Source organism: Eptesicus fuscus, chromosome 18, assembly GCF_027574615.1.
Source record: "Eptesicus fuscus isolate TK198812 chromosome 18, DD_ASM_mEF_20220401, whole genome shotgun sequence".
NCBI lineage: Eukaryota > Metazoa > Chordata > Mammalia > Chiroptera > Vespertilionidae > Eptesicus > Eptesicus fuscus.
In genome coordinates this window covers 18,829,610-18,846,424 of record NC_072490.1, presented here as the reverse complement: position 1 = coordinate 18,846,424, position 16,815 = coordinate 18,829,610, and the positions used below count along the sequence as shown (strand labels likewise).

Below are 16,815 nucleotides of genomic sequence, written 5' to 3'. Positions count from 1 at the left end.
ACGGCCAGTCCATGTTCCTCTCTCACATGGATGTTTTCTCTCTCTCTCTCCCCCTTCCTCTCTCTCTAAAAATAAGTCAATAAAAAATCTTTAAAAAAATTCTTGGGGCACACCAGTTGAAAATCTTTGTTCTAGCGTAATAGCAACGCAGAAGTAAGAAGCACAGAGGTTAAAGACACACTATGAAGGTAGACTGGCTCAGATTTATTAATGGATTGAACAGGGTACAAAAGTGGGGGGGGGGTGGGCGGGGAGAGGAGCGTTGCCTATGTGAAAATATCTTACATATCACATTTCCCTCAACATGTTATGCTGAACATTTTTTAAAATTATTTTTATTGATTTCAGAGAGAAAGGGAGAGGGAGAGAAACATCCATGATGACAGAGAATCACTGACTGGCTGCTTCCTGCATGCCCCCCACTGGAGACTGCAACCCTGGCATGTGCCCTTGACCAGAATAGAACCCAGGACCCTGTAGTCCGCAGGCCAACACTCTACCCACTGTTGAGCCAAACCGGCTAGGGCTATGCTGAACATTTTGAAAGAGCAATTTGGAAAGAATTTTCCAGTGTATACCCATTTACACCATTTACAACTAAGATCTTAGTATACTGCTATCCATTTACCCACCCCTCCATCCATCAGTCCATGTTCCGTGTGCAGTGCATCTAACATTGCCTACAATGCCATCAGAGCCCTATCTCTGCCTGCCTCAGCACAGGCCAATTGGTTCGTTTTTTCTTTTGACGTAAAATCTACATTCAAGGTGAAATGCACAGATCTTAAGCATGCACTCACTGAGTTTTGACATACGCACCCATCTGTCTACAACTTAAATTTGAGATGCCCAAGGGACATCCACAGGGCACAAGCAAACGGGTTGCTGGATGCAGAAATCTGGGGCGCAGAGGAGACATTTGGCAACCTCCAGCACACAGGCCTATTTAAGCCCCGGGTAGGAAGAAAACACGCAGGGCGTGCAGAGGGGACGAGAAGCGGGCTGTGTCCTCCAGGAGTCCTGGGTTCAGAGGTCTGTCCGGTGGGAGAAGGGCACCTGCGGGGAGGTCAGGGGTTGGGCTAGCCCCAGCCAAGTTGGCACAACGCGGGCTCCTGAAAAGCCAGTCTGCTTGGCGCCACGGGGCGGTTCCTGGTCACCATCCGAGGTGACCTGAGGTGTCACTCAGTGCGGGGGCACGGGCCGGGGACGGGGGAGCGGCCCGGGTTCCCGGCCCGAGGCGGGAAGGTCAGCTGGGTGGAGGGTAAAGAAGGGATGTGGGGGGCGGGGGGAATGGAGAAGAGAAGGGGAAAGGGATGGAGGAGAGGAGGGAGAAGCGGAGGCTCTAAGAAAGGGGAGCCGAGGAGGCGTGGAGGCGGGAGGGGGCGGAGTTGCCGCAGCGGCCAGCGAGGGGCGGGCGGAGGGAGGGGGTGTGTGCGCGGGTCACATGGTCGCGGCTGCCCTCCCCGTCAGCCGCCCTCGCCGCCGCGGTGCGCTGGCTGCAGGAAGCCTCCGCGCCGCGCTTTTGTTGTCAGGGACCCCGCGAGGAGCGCCGCTCGCCGGCCGCCGCCGCCTCTCTCTGCAGCCCGCTCCCCGGCCGCCAGTCCCGGCGCCCCGCCCATGAGGGGGCCCCGCGACCCCTGCCGCCTCCAGCCCGGGGCGGCGCGGCGCTGAGCGGGAGGCGGAGCTGCCCCCTCTGCGGGAAGCGGGCGGCCTCAGCCCCCTCCCCGAGGGCACCATGGAGGTGAATGCGGGTAAGAGCCGGACTGCGGCGGGTCGGGGGCCGGCGGAGGGGTCGCTCGCAGCCCACTTGGGGCACTTACGAGGGCGGCGGCCAGGGGTGCCCCCAGGGCGGCGGGGTGGGCTGCTGCGCGATGCGAACCCGCCCCGGACTCGGTTCCCGCCGCCCCGCGGGCCGCCCCGCGGTGGCCCTCACGGTTCCCTGCATCGCCGCAGCGCGGCCCGGTGGCGCCGGCCGGGCCCCCCCCTCACATGGCCGGGCCGCGCGAGCCACGTGCGCGCTGTGTTTACGTTCAGCGGCGCGCGGGCGCCGGTTGGCTGGGAAGGCGCGTGACGCGGCATTACATAATGGGCGCTGAGGCGGCGGCGGCGGGCGGGGACACGTGAGGCCGCTCGGCTCCGTGACCCACATTCCCCGAGGCCGCAGGGACACGTGGGGGCGGGGGCGGGGGTGCGCGCGCGCGCGCGCCGGCGGGGAGCACGGCAGCCTCCCGGGAGGCCCCGCCCCTTGGAACCCTCCGAGCTGTGACGTGGCCGCGATTCCCTCCTCCCTCCGCGGGGTTGCACGGCGCGGAGGAGGCCGCGCGTGCGCGTGCGCGTGCGGTGATTCCCGCTCCCCCCCCTCAATCCCCCCCCATCCCAGCTCCGTCCGCGGTCGCGCGGCTCTAGGGCGGGCGCAGATGCCGCAGTGCTTCGGCCGCTGCCCGCGCGGCGGGGAGGTGACCCCGATGCGGGAGCCGGGGCCTGGCGGACGGACGGGCCGCAGACCTTGCGGACACGGAAGAAGTGCGGGGCGAGGGCGCGCTGCGGCACAAAGGCGATGCCCGGGACGAGCGTGGGGCTTCCAAGAGGCGAGACCCTCCGAGGAGTCTTAGGTGCTAAGATCCGAGCAACGCCTGGCGGATGGGACAACACCCGCCCTTGTGAAGGCTGCTTCACTGGTTCCAAAAAAAAAGAAATGTTTTCCTCTAGGACGCGACCTGTCTTTGATATCTTAAGTCATAAAAACCGGCTTGAAAACCTCCTTGGGCTGGGAGCCCTACTGTAAACGGGTCACACCCATAACTAATCATCCAGCCCAGCGTGTGGTCAGGGGGACTCAGGTGGTCCTAAGTGGCTCCGAGACCTTCTGTAAGACTGGGCATTCATTGTTCATTTCAGTTTTTTTCAGACGCATAGGTTAGAAACGAAAGAATAGGTTGCTGACCTTGCCTGAACCTGATCCACAGAATTTGGCCTTATACATCTTTTTTCTTGTTACCTTTCCCGTTACAATGCTATGGGACAATATTTTTACTTCTCCCCTTTTGTCTGCCCATAAACGTTGGCCTTTATACAGACGCCAGTGAGGTTACAGAAGAAGCCAATTTTTATTTGTAAAAAAGAATGTCTTGATAACAGTTGTGTTGTGAATTTTCCTCCCAACAGTAAAAATAAAGTCATTTTCTAACTTTTAATTACCTATGGGTCTACTTAGCCTTTGGGGATATTTTTTTTTTTTTTTTTAATTTCTTTATTGATTAAGGTGTCACATATTTGTCCTCATCCCCCCATTCCCATCCCACCCCTCTCCCCACGCATGCCCCAATCCCCTGTTGAACTTAACCGTTGGATAGGCTTATATGCATGCATACAGGTCCTTTGGTGGCCAATCCCAGGGGCACGGCGTCACCTGGACTAAGGGGCACGTGGCCTCACCCATACCCAAGGGGCGCGTGGTCTCACCCGGGCCTGGGACCCAGCCTCACCCGGATGGATCCAGGGGCGCACGGCCTCACCCGGACCCAGGATCTGGCTTCACCCGTACCCAAGGACGCTTGGCCTCTCCCAGACCCAGGGGCACGTGGCCTCACCCGGGCTTAGTTGCACAAGGCCTCACCTGGATCCAGGGACACATGGTCTCTCCCGGACCCAGGGACGCTTGGCCTCTCCCAGACCCAGGGGCACGTGGCCTCACCCGGGCCTGGGTGCACGAGGCCTCTCCCGGATCCAGGGACACATGGTCTCACCCAGACCCAGGAACGTTTGGCCACTCCCAGACCCAGGGCCACTTGGGCTCACCCGGGCCTAGGTGCACGAGGCCTCATCCGGATCCAGGGACGCATGGTCTCACCCGGACCCAGGGACGCTTGGCCTCTCCCAGACCCAGGGCCACTTGGGCTCACCCGGGCCTAGGTGCACGAGGCCTCACCCGGTTCCTGGGACACATGGTCTCACCCGGACCCAGGGATGCTTGGCCTCTCCCAGACCCAGGGCCACTTGGGCTCACCCGGGCCTAGGTGCACGAGGCCTCACCCAGATCCAGGGACACATGGTCTCACCCGGACCCAGGGACGCTTGGCCTCTCCCAGACCCAGGGCCACTTGGGCTCACCCGGGCCTAGGTGCACGAGGCCTCACCCGGATCTAGGGACACATGGTCTCACCCGGACCCAGGGACGCTTGGCCTCTCCCAGACCCAGGGCCACTTGGGCTCACCCGGGCCTAGGTGCACGAGGCCTCACCCGGATCCAGGGACACATGGTCTCACCCGGACCCAGGAACGTTTGGCCACTCCCAGATCCAGGGCCACTTGGGCTCACCCGGGCCTAGGTGCACGAGGCCTCACCCAGATCCAGGGACGCATGGTCTCACCCGGACCCAGGGACTCTTGGCCTCTCCCAGACCCAGGGCCACTTGGGCTCACCCGGGCCTAGGTGAACGAGGCCTCACCCGGATCCAGGGACACATGGTCTCACCCGGACCCAGGGACGCTTGGCCTGTCCCAGACCCAGGGCCACTTGGGCTCACCCGGGCCTAGGTGCACGAGGCCTCACCCGGATCCAGGGACACATGGTCTCACCCAGACCCAGGAACGTTTGGCCACTCCCAGACCCAGGGCCACTTGGGCTCACCCGGGCCTAGGGGCACGAGGCCTCACCCGGATCCAGGGACACATGGTCTCACCCGGACCCAGGGACGCTTGGCCTCTCCCAGACCCAGGGCCACTTGGGCTCACCCGGGCCTAGGTGCACGAGGCCTCTCCCGGATCCAGGGACACATGGTCTCACCCGGACCCAGGGACGCTTGGCCTCTCCCAGACCCAGGGCCACTTGGGCTCACCCGGGCCTAGGTGCACGAGGCCTCACCCGGATCCAGGGACACATGGTCTCACCCAGACCCAGGAACGTTTGGCCACTCCCAGACCCAGGGCCACTTGGGCTCACCCGGGCCTAGGTGCACGAGGCCTCACCCAGATCCAGGGACGCATGGTCTCACCCGGACCCAGGGACGCTTGGCCTCTCCCAGACCCAGGGCCACTTGGGCTCACCCGGGCCTAGGTGCGCGAGGCCTCACCCGGATCCAGGGACACATGGTCTCACCCGGACCCAGGGACGCTTGGCCTGTCCCAGACCCAGGGCCACTTGGGCTCACCCGGGCCTAGGTGCACGAGGCCTCACCCGGATCCAGGGACACATGGTCTCACCCAGACCCAGGAACGTTTGGCCACTCCCAGACCCAGGGCCACTTGGGCTCACCCGGGCCTAGGTGCACGAGGCCTCACCCAGATCTAGGGACGCATGGTCTCACCCGGACCCAGGGACGCTTGGCCTCTCCCAGACCCAGGGCCACTTGGGCTCACCCGGGCCTAGGTGCACGAGGCCTCACCCGGATCCTGGGACACATGGTCTCACCCGGACCCAGGGATGCTTGGCCTCTCCCAGACCCAGGGCCACTTGGGCTCACCCGGGCCTAGGTGAACGAGGCCTCACCCGGATCCAGGGACACATGGTCTCACCCGGACCCAGGGACGCTTGGCCTCTCCCCGACCCAGGGCCACTTGGGCTCACCCGGGCCTAGGTGCACGATGCCTCACCCGGATCCAGGGACACATGGTCTCACCCGGACCCAGGGATGCTTGGCCTCTCCCAGATCCAGGGCCACTTGGGCTCACCCGGGCCTAGGTGCACGAGGGCTCACCCGGATCCCGGGACACATGGTCTCACCCGGACCCAGGGATGCTTGGCCTCTCCTTTGGGGATATTTTTAAAAATTGGGTAACTTGATCATGGGATTAAACTCTTTACTGGATAGGATTTGGAGGTGATCAGGTTCAGTCTCTTCTAATGCAGCCTTTAGCATGAATAAATTCTTCCAGCTTTGCAACCTCACCTAGGGGTAGGCTCAGGTGATGAGAATCATTTTCTCTGGTTTGAACCTTTCTGGAACAATATCACATATCTTAATCTTGCCTTTTGGAGATACCAATAGGAAACTGCCTTTGGAGGAATGTCCCCCTTCTACCCCTCCACCCCTTCCATTTATGGTTCTTATCTCTTGGTTTTTGCAAAGTTTTTTTTTTTTTTTAAATCATCATCCTTGTTGCCCTTGGGGCTGTAGCACCTATAAATGAACAGGCTCCTGCGGAAATCGTTGGACAGTTACCAAGTTCCAAGTTTGGGAATTCTGCAGCAAATGAATTCTCTGGCAGGCTTAGCTTTTGTAGCACATTGCTTTGCTGACTCAACAGTAGCCTTGCAATCAGGACCTTTTCATGGGAACTTTTGAAGCTAGATTTTATCCATTGTGCGGGTAATTGTTTGACTTTTAAGTGTAGGAATTTGCAATTCTTTCTTACATTTTCTCTTGTTCTTTTGGCTCCCAAGTTCAAGCTGTCATAAGCTGTTAGTATATTAACAATTTCTGCTGTCAGAGTTTTGATAAGCATTCCCTTTCATTTTCTTCAAATTGTAAATGTTGACCAGGGTGGAACCAAATTCATTGCTCACTGGCACACCTCTGACCCTTCCCTTTGGATTGATATTGTATTAGTCAATACACAGTTCAACCAGTGACCATTTCATCTGTCTTATAATTCATGACATACTGTGTCTCTGCCCTCTCCGTGACTGTTACAGATGTGATATAGAAGTGGTAGAAATTGACTCAGACATTTTTGTCACAGATAGGTTTTGATTGTGTATACTAGGTTCTTTAAATAATTCATTGCATAAACTTACTAACCTTGACTATAATTAATATTTTAAAAGTTAGGAAAATGTCTCCACATAGTTCATATCTTTACAAATCTGTATTCTGCGTTTCTCCAAACTTGGAAAGAACATCAGAGGCAGATAAGGGTAAAGAAATCTTCACTTGGAGAGAGAGAAAGCACATTAATGGGAAGAATCAGATGTGAAGTAGGAAGCTGCTTGACTAGTCAATGGAGTTATGGCATTCAGAAGGTAATGTGGAAATAACATACAGAGGAACCACTGGGTCATATGACACCTTCAGAATTGAAGGAACCAAGAAAGAATGGGGAGAGTTAGTTTTTTTTAAAAAATATATTTTATTGATTTATTACAGTGAGGAAGAGAGAGGGATAGAGAGCTAGAAACATTGATGAGAGAGAAATATCGATCAGCTGCCTCCTGCACACCCCCCACTGGGGATGTGCCCGCAACCAAGGCACATGCCCTTGACCGGACCTTTCAGTCCACAGGCCGACGCTCTATCCACTGAGCCAAACCAGCCTCGGCAAGGGGAGAGTTAGTTTTGTTTGAACTATTCTGATTGAGCTCCAGTATCATGATGGTAAAATAATAATCACCAGTATCTGTTGAGCATTTACTGAGTGTGAGGCCCTTTACATGTGCTACTACTTTGATACTTCCCGTTAATTCTGTGAGGTACTGTGTTGAAAGTGCTGCCAGTGGAAGATGAGGTGCTAATTGAAGTTAAGTAGCTTAGGCAGGCCGTGGGAGAGCCAGATTTTGAATCCACAGAGTCCACTTGGGGAGCACAAGCTAGCTGCTGTGGATTCACTTGGTTTGCAGTGGTGTAGGGTCATAGGTGGAAAAGGGCAGGTGTCTGCAGAGCCTCCCAATTTCATCATTCCACATTTTGAATCTTGTTGTTAGTCAATCTGTTTGTTTTTATTTCCAGACACTAGATCATACTTGCCCTTCCATTCCAGCAATTTACATGGAGACAAAACCCACTATTTTACAAAATAAGACCTGTTGTCTTCTTTTTCACCCACATTACTTATTTGTTAAGTAATCTCTTACACGGTACATCATCCAGTAATTTACATATTCTTTAAGTCCCCACTTAGTGTTACCTTGACGGTTAGCCTCTCTTGAGCTGTGCCCTCTATAGCGCTCCTGTGTGATCCTCAGCAGTCCACAGTGATGTGTATGAAAAGTGCTCAATCACATTGCACTAGGATGGATGGCTAACAAAGCTGTTTTCCCCAGTTGGCCTCTCAGGCTTTTTAAGGCTGTTTTCTAGAGCCCTGACACTCAGGACACAGTTGGAAGCTTAGTGTTTCAATTAGATCTTCTCTACCATCCTGTGATTAGAAATTACTAATAACCTTTTTTTAAAAATATATTTTATTGATTTTTACAGAGAGGAAGAGAGAGGGTAGAGAGTTAGAAACATCGATGAGAGAGAAAATCGATCAGCTGCCTCTTGCACACCCCCTCTGGGGATGTGCCCGCAACCAAGGTACATGCCCTGACCGGAATCGTACCTGGGACCCTTGAGTCCGCAGGCCGACGCTCTATACACTGAGCCAAACCGGTTTCGGCACTAATAACCTTTTTAAAAAATGTATTTTTATTGATTTCCAAGAGGAAGGGAGAGGGATAGAGAAATAGAAACATCAGTGACGAGAATCATTGATCACCTGCCTCCTACATGCCCCCCTACTGGGGACGGAGCCCACGACCCCGGGCATGTACCCTAACTTGGAATTGAACTGTGACCACCTGGTTCATAGGTCGACGCTCAACCACTGAACCACGCCAGCCGGGTGATTAATAACCTTTTAAAATGAGAGAACTAAAGCTTCTTGATGGTGCAAATGTTTTAATCTAAATTACAAGGCAAAAAAAGTACAGTTGTGACTTGAACTCAAGCATGCATTCCAGGATGGTTGGCAATGGCAGAGGGAGGGTTTTGATGATGGGCAAGCCTAGACTTGGGGCAAGAAAATCCCAATATATGCAGGGACAGTGAGTGCATCCCAGGAGGACAAAATTGGATATTGACTTCTGGCTTGTCCGAAGTTGACCACTGGGTAAGCCCTAGTCTGGGAACCTGGCCCAGCTCCACCATCCTTTTCAACTAAAAATAGAGAAGACTGTGCCTCAGCTAATTTTAGCTTGAGGCATCTAAGAAGTATATTCTGCCTGTTTCTGGAGGTATTAGGACATGCTGGTTCGGGGATTTTGCCTTTCTTGCTTTATCACCAAATACTGTGTGTGTGGAGAGCACGTTACTAATCCTTGTTTATGAACACCATTTCATTTCAATCTTATAAATAACTGGCAGATATTCCCATTTCTAGAAGATGACTTAAGTTTAGAGAGATTGAAAGTGACTTGCTTGCCCAGGTCTTCTTTTTTTTTTTTTTTTTTTTCAGGTCTTCTTAGTAAGAGATAATAGTCTGTCCTCTGGATTAGGCAGCCCTAACTTTCAACCCTGGCCCTGCCATTTAGTAGCTGTACTACTTAACCTCTCTGAGCTCTGAGTTTCTCATCTGTAAAATGAGATACTGGAAATGAATTCACAGGGTTCCTGTGAGGATGAAATGTGACATGAAATTGTGTCCTTTTATTCTTGACATTGATTAGGTAGTTGGTGACTTAGAGTTTTCACTTTCCTTTCTTCATTGGGTTGAGGAACTGCTAGATGTACTCTGTACCTTCTAGGAAATTAAAATGTAATCCACTTGGGTTGCTAATCATCATGTTGGTGTTGGTGTCTGGTAGCAAGAATAGATGCTGTAAGACAAGTGAATCAGTGTAGAAGGTCTTGCTAGAAGAATGTAGCTGCTTCTAGATAGATCATCTTTTATTCCATGGTGCCTGGCACAGATTTTTGTTGTTGTAAATGATTGTTGAACTCCTAAAGATAGGAATAGGTTCTTAACTGGACTGATAATAACTCAGTAATTTTTCTTAGGTTTAATTTTGGAGCTTTTGCAAAGGAAGGTGTGTTTTGGGTTATAACAATACCTTCCATTGCCCACTCTGCTTTAAATTAGTTCTTAAGCCATCTGAAGAGCTCAGATTTCAAAAAGTTTTTTGTTCTTTTTTTAAGCTGATGTAGTCTGAAGGAGGTACCTCCTGAGTATAAATGGCTGACTCAGATGCTGGCCCTAGGAAAGTCTTCTAAGGAAAACGATCACTTTCTCATCTTTAATCCTCTTGAGATCTTCTGGAATTGAATTTTATTACCTAAGGTAGTAGCTTAGAAAGGCAAATAGCGATGAGACCTTCCTTTGGGAGTTTATTCAGGACTAAGGATAATGTTTTTCTTTATATCCTGAGTGCAGACACGTGAAAAAAGCACCGGGTCCTCTGGCCAGCACATGTCTGCTTTTGCACAGGCATAATCTTCAAGACCTCATCCTTGAGGGATGCCCCCAAGAAAAAGTCAGTGATCTCAGATTCCTTGATGGGCAAGGAGAATAGATAGATTTCCTCTAGGGATTTGATCTTCATGTCCTTGACCTGGTGGCCCAGCTTGGTGACAGGGATCCACTCCTTGTCCTCGACCTTGCCTCCACGAGCTCCGTGGCCTCGGCCCCTGCCCAGACCCCGGCCGCGACCCCGGCCTGGATGCCGCTGCCAAATCCTCCACTGAAGCCCCCGCAACCTCCTTTTCCGGGCCCTCCCGCAGCACCGGCATCATCCTCCATTTGGTCTTTCCTCGGAAAAGAAGCGTGTATTTGTGTTTTAAATGACTTAACTAGTATAAAGTGTGTCTTTTATCTAAAAAAAAAAAAAAAAGACTCGGAGTCATTTCTGTTTAGCAGAGAAAGTTTTATTTCAGAATGAATGCTTAATTTGCAGTGATTACTTTGGGAATGTGCAAAATTCTCCAGTTACTACTCACTATAGTCATGTAGATTGTTGTCAGAAATGGCCTGATTTACTGGCAACTTCTTAGGAATGTTTGGTACTATTTGGGCATCTGTCCATGTTATTAGACATGGGGTTCATAGAGGCTGAGAAGTAGGTCTTAAAAATATTTATGGTAGACTTATTACCTAAAGCATAATAGACACTTAGTTAACACAAAGTTAAGAGACACTCTGCACAGTTAGGTGCTTATGGCCTAGTTGAGAAATAGATGGAAACGTAAACAGTAGGCTTAAGTAAGAGCTCAGGACAGATGGAAGAGAGATTAACTTTGCATCTGATGCACATTGAAAAACCAATAAATGTTCATTAATCATGGAGGGAAGAGGAAAATAGACCACAATAGACCTTGGCAGAGAAGATGAGAATGACTTGTTTGGCCTGGGATTTGGAAAAATATTATATTTGGCTATGAGGTTATTACGCTTGCAACATTTTATCTCTTTGAGTGAAGAAGCTTGTAATTATACCCTAAGAATAACTTTAAGTGTTATTTTTTAATCTGGGAGGTTTATGGTCTCTAAGACGTCAAGGCCAGTTTTCAGAGGGATTGTGGAAGTTACATTGATGAAGTTGAGAAGAGTGTTTCGCGAGTAGTTCCGTGAAGAGGGCATTAACTTTAGCCTTAATGTTAAATTCCCTGATAGTCTGCATTCTTCCTTCTAGCTTCTTTAATATTTACTGTAGGCAGAAGAATAAGTGGTGAGTCTAGATTCCTTAAGAGCTGCTTAGAGATGTGTGTCTGCAAGTCAGAAGTAGGCGGAGAAAGGAGAGTGGAACTGGGGTTTAGTGATAGTCAAAGAAGTCTGGGAGCATCAAAACAGAGATTCTGGGAGGTTCTCCGTTTTGAGATAAGTTACCTTATCTAGAATCCCAGATGTTACAACTGTTCTTGATTAACCTGCGTTTTAGCCAAGTGATGGGGGAGGCAAATGAATACTCTGTTTCTAGAATTGTGTATTATCAAGGTGTAACGATGGAGACAGAGGACCAGAACCAGATTTCTTCATGGCCAAAACAATTGGTTGGTTTTGGAGTCACTCCGGAAGGTTTTTCATTCATTTTAGGAAAAGTTGGAAAATGGAAAATCTGGATCTGCATGTGCTCAGTATAAGCCCTCGTGAGAGCCTTCTCACTTTTTACGTCAGTGGGAATTATATGGGCTTTGGACTTTGTGGAAGCAGGAATTACAGTAGGAAATAAGGAAGCCGGTTATTTTTCCTTTTGGGATAAGCTGACATTTAATTAGTAACCAATTTCTAAAGTTAGTGACCTTACTGTTCAGATTTATAAAAATAGAAAGTACATATCATGTGTCTAATTATCTGATTTCTCTTTTTTTCTAGGAGGTGTGATTGCCTACATCAGTTCTTCCAGCTCAGCCTCTAGCCCTGCCTCTTGTCACAGTGAGGGATCTGATAACAGTTTCCAGTCCTCCTTCTCTTCTGTTCCATCTTCTCCAAATAGTTCTAATTCTGATAACAATGGTAATCCCAAAAGTGGTGATCTCTCCAGTATTGAAGGCATTCTGAAAAATGATCGACTAGATTGTTCTATGAAAACAAGCAAGTCAAGTGCACCTGGCATGACAAAGAGTCATAGTGGAGTGACAAGTAAGTTTAGTTTTCTAAAGGTTGGTGCCATTAATTGCAGGACTAAAAGTCGATGCCATTAATTGCAGGTTGGGCTTGCTTTATCAACTCTTCATTTGGGAGACCATTATATCCGGGAATATGATTTTCACTCCTTTCTGAGCAATAAGAGTTCAGTAGTTAGGTAAGAAATCAGTGATGGTTTTTAAAGTTACAGCCTCAAGGAGTTGTCATAACTGATCCTTGCCTCAGAGTGAGAGATGGGGTTATGTACTGTGCCTGACCACATATCCTCTACAGCTAGTTTCCCCTTTTGCCACATTTTCACAGTTACCTTTCTTCTGGACTCCTAGTACTGAATCTGGTGTCTAGAACAGAGTACTTACTCAGTATGGGAAGGGATTTCCTTTAATGAAGTTGGAGCTAGGAACATTTGGGATTTGGAAATAAAGCAGGATTTGGGATAACCGAATGAGTAGTGGAATTTGGACCCCTGAGTGAGTGTGGAGGTAAGATGGGCTGGTATAAGAGTAGATCAGGAAGGAATAGGATCTATCTGGTGCATGGACAGCAGCCTGTAAAGACATCATTTGCATTTTTTATTGATTGATTTCTCCATTCTTACCCAGGAGAATGGTTTTCTTAGTTCTGGTTGAATATCTGGTGTAAAGTAACTTTAGATTTATAAAATTTCAGAGTACGTTTAAAATCATCAGGAAAGGGCAAAACCAGCTTTCTGAAATATTTTTGGTCCCATAAACTGAGTTTCAAAGAAAACCATGATGTCTTTTGATTTGTTAATTTGGTGTAAGGAATTTTCTTCTACATGATAAAAGTATATTTGTATCTATTTAAAACACAAGTTGAACAAAATAAAATATTCAATTGGAAAGAAAACAAACAGTTGAAAATCTTCTCCTGTCTTTATTGTTTCTGTTTGTGCCTTAGAATTTAGTGGCATGGTTCTCCTGTGCAAAGTCTGTGGGGACGTGGCGTCGGGATTCCACTATGGAGTTCATGCTTGTGAAGGCTGCAAGGTAAAAGCATGCTTTGGTCTCTTTTAGCTACTGATTCTGGAATGAAACAAATTGGAGTTTGGTTTGCCAGTTTTCACAGTTGATAATCTGGGAGGAGGAGAGAACTCAGTTGCTTCTCTTTACCTCTTAAGTTTTATGTAGTTATAAACATAACTTGTTTTGAGAAATATGTTTTCAATTCAGTGAAAGTACTTTTTAAAAAATATTTTGATCAAAATAAATTTGCTGTCTCCCTCACATTTAAATACAGTATGAAACTATGTGCACAAATGCTTATTCATTAATGTGCCAAGTGCTGTCCTAGGTGATGGGGAAACAGCAGGGAGCAAAACAGACTTGCTCTGTTGGAACTTGGAATAGGTCTTATCAGATACATTATCATTCTGACATGTCAGGTACTAGGAGTTGGGAATAATCCCTAGATACTTATAAAAGTGTGATGTCTTTGGAAGTAATGCCAAGTGAGTAAAAGAAACTTGGATATAAATTGAGTTCTTGGGAAAGTTCATTATATTTGTAAGTTTAGTTGAATATTTCTTAGAGTGTCCATCAGATAATTCCAAGGGAGACAGTCTGTACCACCTACTTACATCCAGGGACTCTCTCTTTGTCTTTTTAAATCTGGCACAATCCTTTCTCCTGAGTGTCAGAATTAACTTGGCCAAGGCAGGTGCTCCTCCTCTCTGACTGAAGGCCAGAAGCAGGAATCCAGTTTGACAGGATACGTTGGGTGAGCAAGATAATGAATATAAATGATAAAAGAAGAAATATTTTCTAGGGTGGCTCTTAATGAATTGTGGTTTTGCTAATTCTTAATGGTCAGGTCACTTAACAAGCTGGTCAGTATTTTATATAGATGCAGCAATTTTCCACAGTTTTAAAAATTATTTAACAGTTTTAAAAATTATTTAAATTATTTTTTTTGTTTTTCCTCGAAAATGTGAAATAATTATGGGACTAGAGAAACAAAAGCACAAGCCAGTAAGTTTTACTTTGTGTATTCTTGATACTTACACATAACTGCTCCATACTCTCTTAAAGGTGTGTCTAGCTCAGATATTGTAGTGTCCAAGTATAGTACCACAGTAATAAAGTCTAAAAATGTTGTATCCCACAGGTACTAATAAGATTCATGAAATGTGTGGTTAGTTATGATATTCAAGGAAACTGCAGTTCAAGTTACTTTTAGTAATTTGTTCTTGATTTTTTCCGTTCTCCTTGGAACTATTAAGCTGGGGATCTTTGAATACCTGTCACAGCACATGCACTTACATTATTTGTTTAGTGAAGGCAGTAATCTGTAGCCATCTAGCTGGGAACTGTCTTTTCCTGGATCATTAGTTGGTCTCTGGTGTGGCACTTACCTGTTGCTGGCAAGCAACCAAGAACATTGGGCACACATAAGTAGGCCTTGCTGGTGTCAGCAGGTAATGATCTAGGGAAGACCAAGCTTTACTAACATAATCCTTCGTTCCAGTGAGGGGATTACTAGAGCTATGGAACATATTTTTCTGTTAACGCTTTGAAAATAAGTCCTATTTCTAGAGTTTGGGAATTTGTATGTGATTCAAGTATGAGCTGGGAAATGTGGCTGCAGGCAGGGCTGGCAACAGGGGAAAGTGTAGTACAAGGGGTGCTTGGAAAGCAGCAAGATTCTGCAAAAAGGAAGAAAGGGAAGAGGGTCTTATTTAGTAGATATAGGTGCTTATTGATACTGGTAAGAATGCAGGCAAATCCCAGGTGTCGAGATTATATTTCCCTTGGGTCTAAGCCAGTGGTTGGCAAACTCATTAGTCGACAGAGCCAAGTATCAATAGTACAACGATTGAAATTTCTTTTGAGAGCCAAACTTTTTAAACCTAAACTTCTTCTAACGCCACTTCTTCAAAATAGACTCGCCCAGGCCGTGGTATTTTGTGGAAGAGCCACACTCAAGGGGCCAAAGAGCCGCATGTGGCTCGCGAGCCGCGGTTTGCTGGCCACTGGTCTAAGCCAAAATTATTTCTCAGGTGTAGCTAGTAATGGATAGTTAGGGATTGGGGGTGGCTACTTATAAGGAGTTCATCTGGGTGTTTTTAAATGAATGAGTACATCTTCCTTTGTCCTTAGGGTTTCTTTCGGAGAAGCATTCAGCAAAACATCCAGTACAAGAAGTGCCTAAAGAATGAAAACTGTTCTATAATGAGAATGAATAGGAACAGATGTCAGCAGTGTCGCTTCAAAAAGTGTCTGTCTGTTGGAATGTCGAGAGATGGTATGTTCCCGGTTTAAAGAGCGTTCTTTCTTCGAGCATAAGGGCTGGCTTTTATTCCTCAGCATAAACCAGAGCTATAAACCAGTTACCAGTGGCCCTCTCGTGCTTAGGGTGAAGCAGATTTAGAAAACACATTTTAATGCCTTGTAGGATGCCAAATTCATTAAAGTCAAATTTTAGCATCAACATCCCAGAAACAGCTTTGGCTCACTTCTTTTTTTTTTTAAAATATATTTTTTTATTGATTGCAGAGAGGAAGAGAGAGGGAGGGAGAGATAGAAACATCAATAATGATGAGAGAATCATTGATCAGCTGCCTCCTGCATGCCACCTACTGGGGATCGAGCCTGCTACCCAGGCTTGTGCCCTTGACTGGAATAGAACCTGGGACTCTTCAGTCTGCAGGCCAATGCTCTACCCACTGAGCCAAATCGGCTAGGGCTCAATTCTTTTTTTTTGTTGTTGGTTCTTGTAAAAAGATCCACCCCCCCATACAATTTCAATACTTCTCCCCCCCCCCCCCCAAAAAAAAAAGAGATTTAGTTTTTTTAAACATTTTTATTGATTTCAGAGAGGAAGGGGGAGGGAGAGAGAGAGAGAGGGCAACATCAATAATGAGAGAGAATCGTTGATTGGCTGCCTCCTGCATGCCCCCTATTTGGGGAACGAGCCCTCAACCCAAGCATGTGCACTTGACTGGAATTGAACCCAGGACCCTTTTAGTCCACAGGCCGACACTATCCACTGAGCCAAATTGGAATTCTTGATATAGGAATCATGGCTCTTTGTCCATAATGTCAGCATTGCTGATGAACCCATTTCTCGTTATGTGCATTATCTCTATCACTGTCTCAGCCCTGAGATGATAATGTGTTTTTAGGATACAGATTCTGAATACATAGAAAGGAGTTGCAAAATTGAAGGAAACATTAGGGATTAGTTTAGTAGGGTTAATTAAGAATTGCTAAGAGTGAACCTCATTTATCTAGGGGAGGTCATTTCAACAGTCCCTTAGGTTACTCTTACTGACACAGAAGTACAGTATTGCAATAAGGAGCTTCTTGAATAACAGGTTTCCAGCAGTTTGATGTTTGGGGTTTTTAATTGCCTGAAAAAAAATTTTTTAAAAAAATATATTTTATTGATTTTTTACAGAGAGGAGGAGAGAGGGATATAGAGTTAGAAACATCGATGAGAGAGAAACATCGATCAGCTGCCTCTTGCACACCCTCTACTGGGGATGTGCCCGCAACCAAGGTACATGCCCTTGACCGGAAT

The 16,815-nt window shown here is 48.0% G+C and overlaps 1 protein-coding gene across 2 annotated transcripts in view; it reads left to right on the top strand.

The window, feature by feature from the left end:
- The first annotated feature begins 1,458 nt into the window (after positions 1–1,458).
- Positions 1,459–16,815, top strand: part of NR1D2 (nuclear receptor subfamily 1 group D member 2) — a 29,705-nt gene continuing 14,348 nt past the window's right edge. The window contains exons 1-4 of one of the 2 annotated variants that reach the window (XM_054729718.1): positions 1,459–1,751; positions 12,001–12,267; positions 13,195–13,283; positions 15,393–15,537. In XM_054729718.1, the coding sequence (XP_054585693.1) occupies positions 1,736–1,751; positions 12,001–12,267; positions 13,195–13,283; positions 15,393–15,537 (517 nt within the window). In that variant the 5' untranslated portion in view covers positions 1,459–1,735. The remainder of the gene's footprint in view (positions 1,752–12,000; positions 12,268–13,194; positions 13,284–15,392; positions 15,538–16,815) is intronic. The other variant, XM_054729719.1, reaches the window with a different exon arrangement.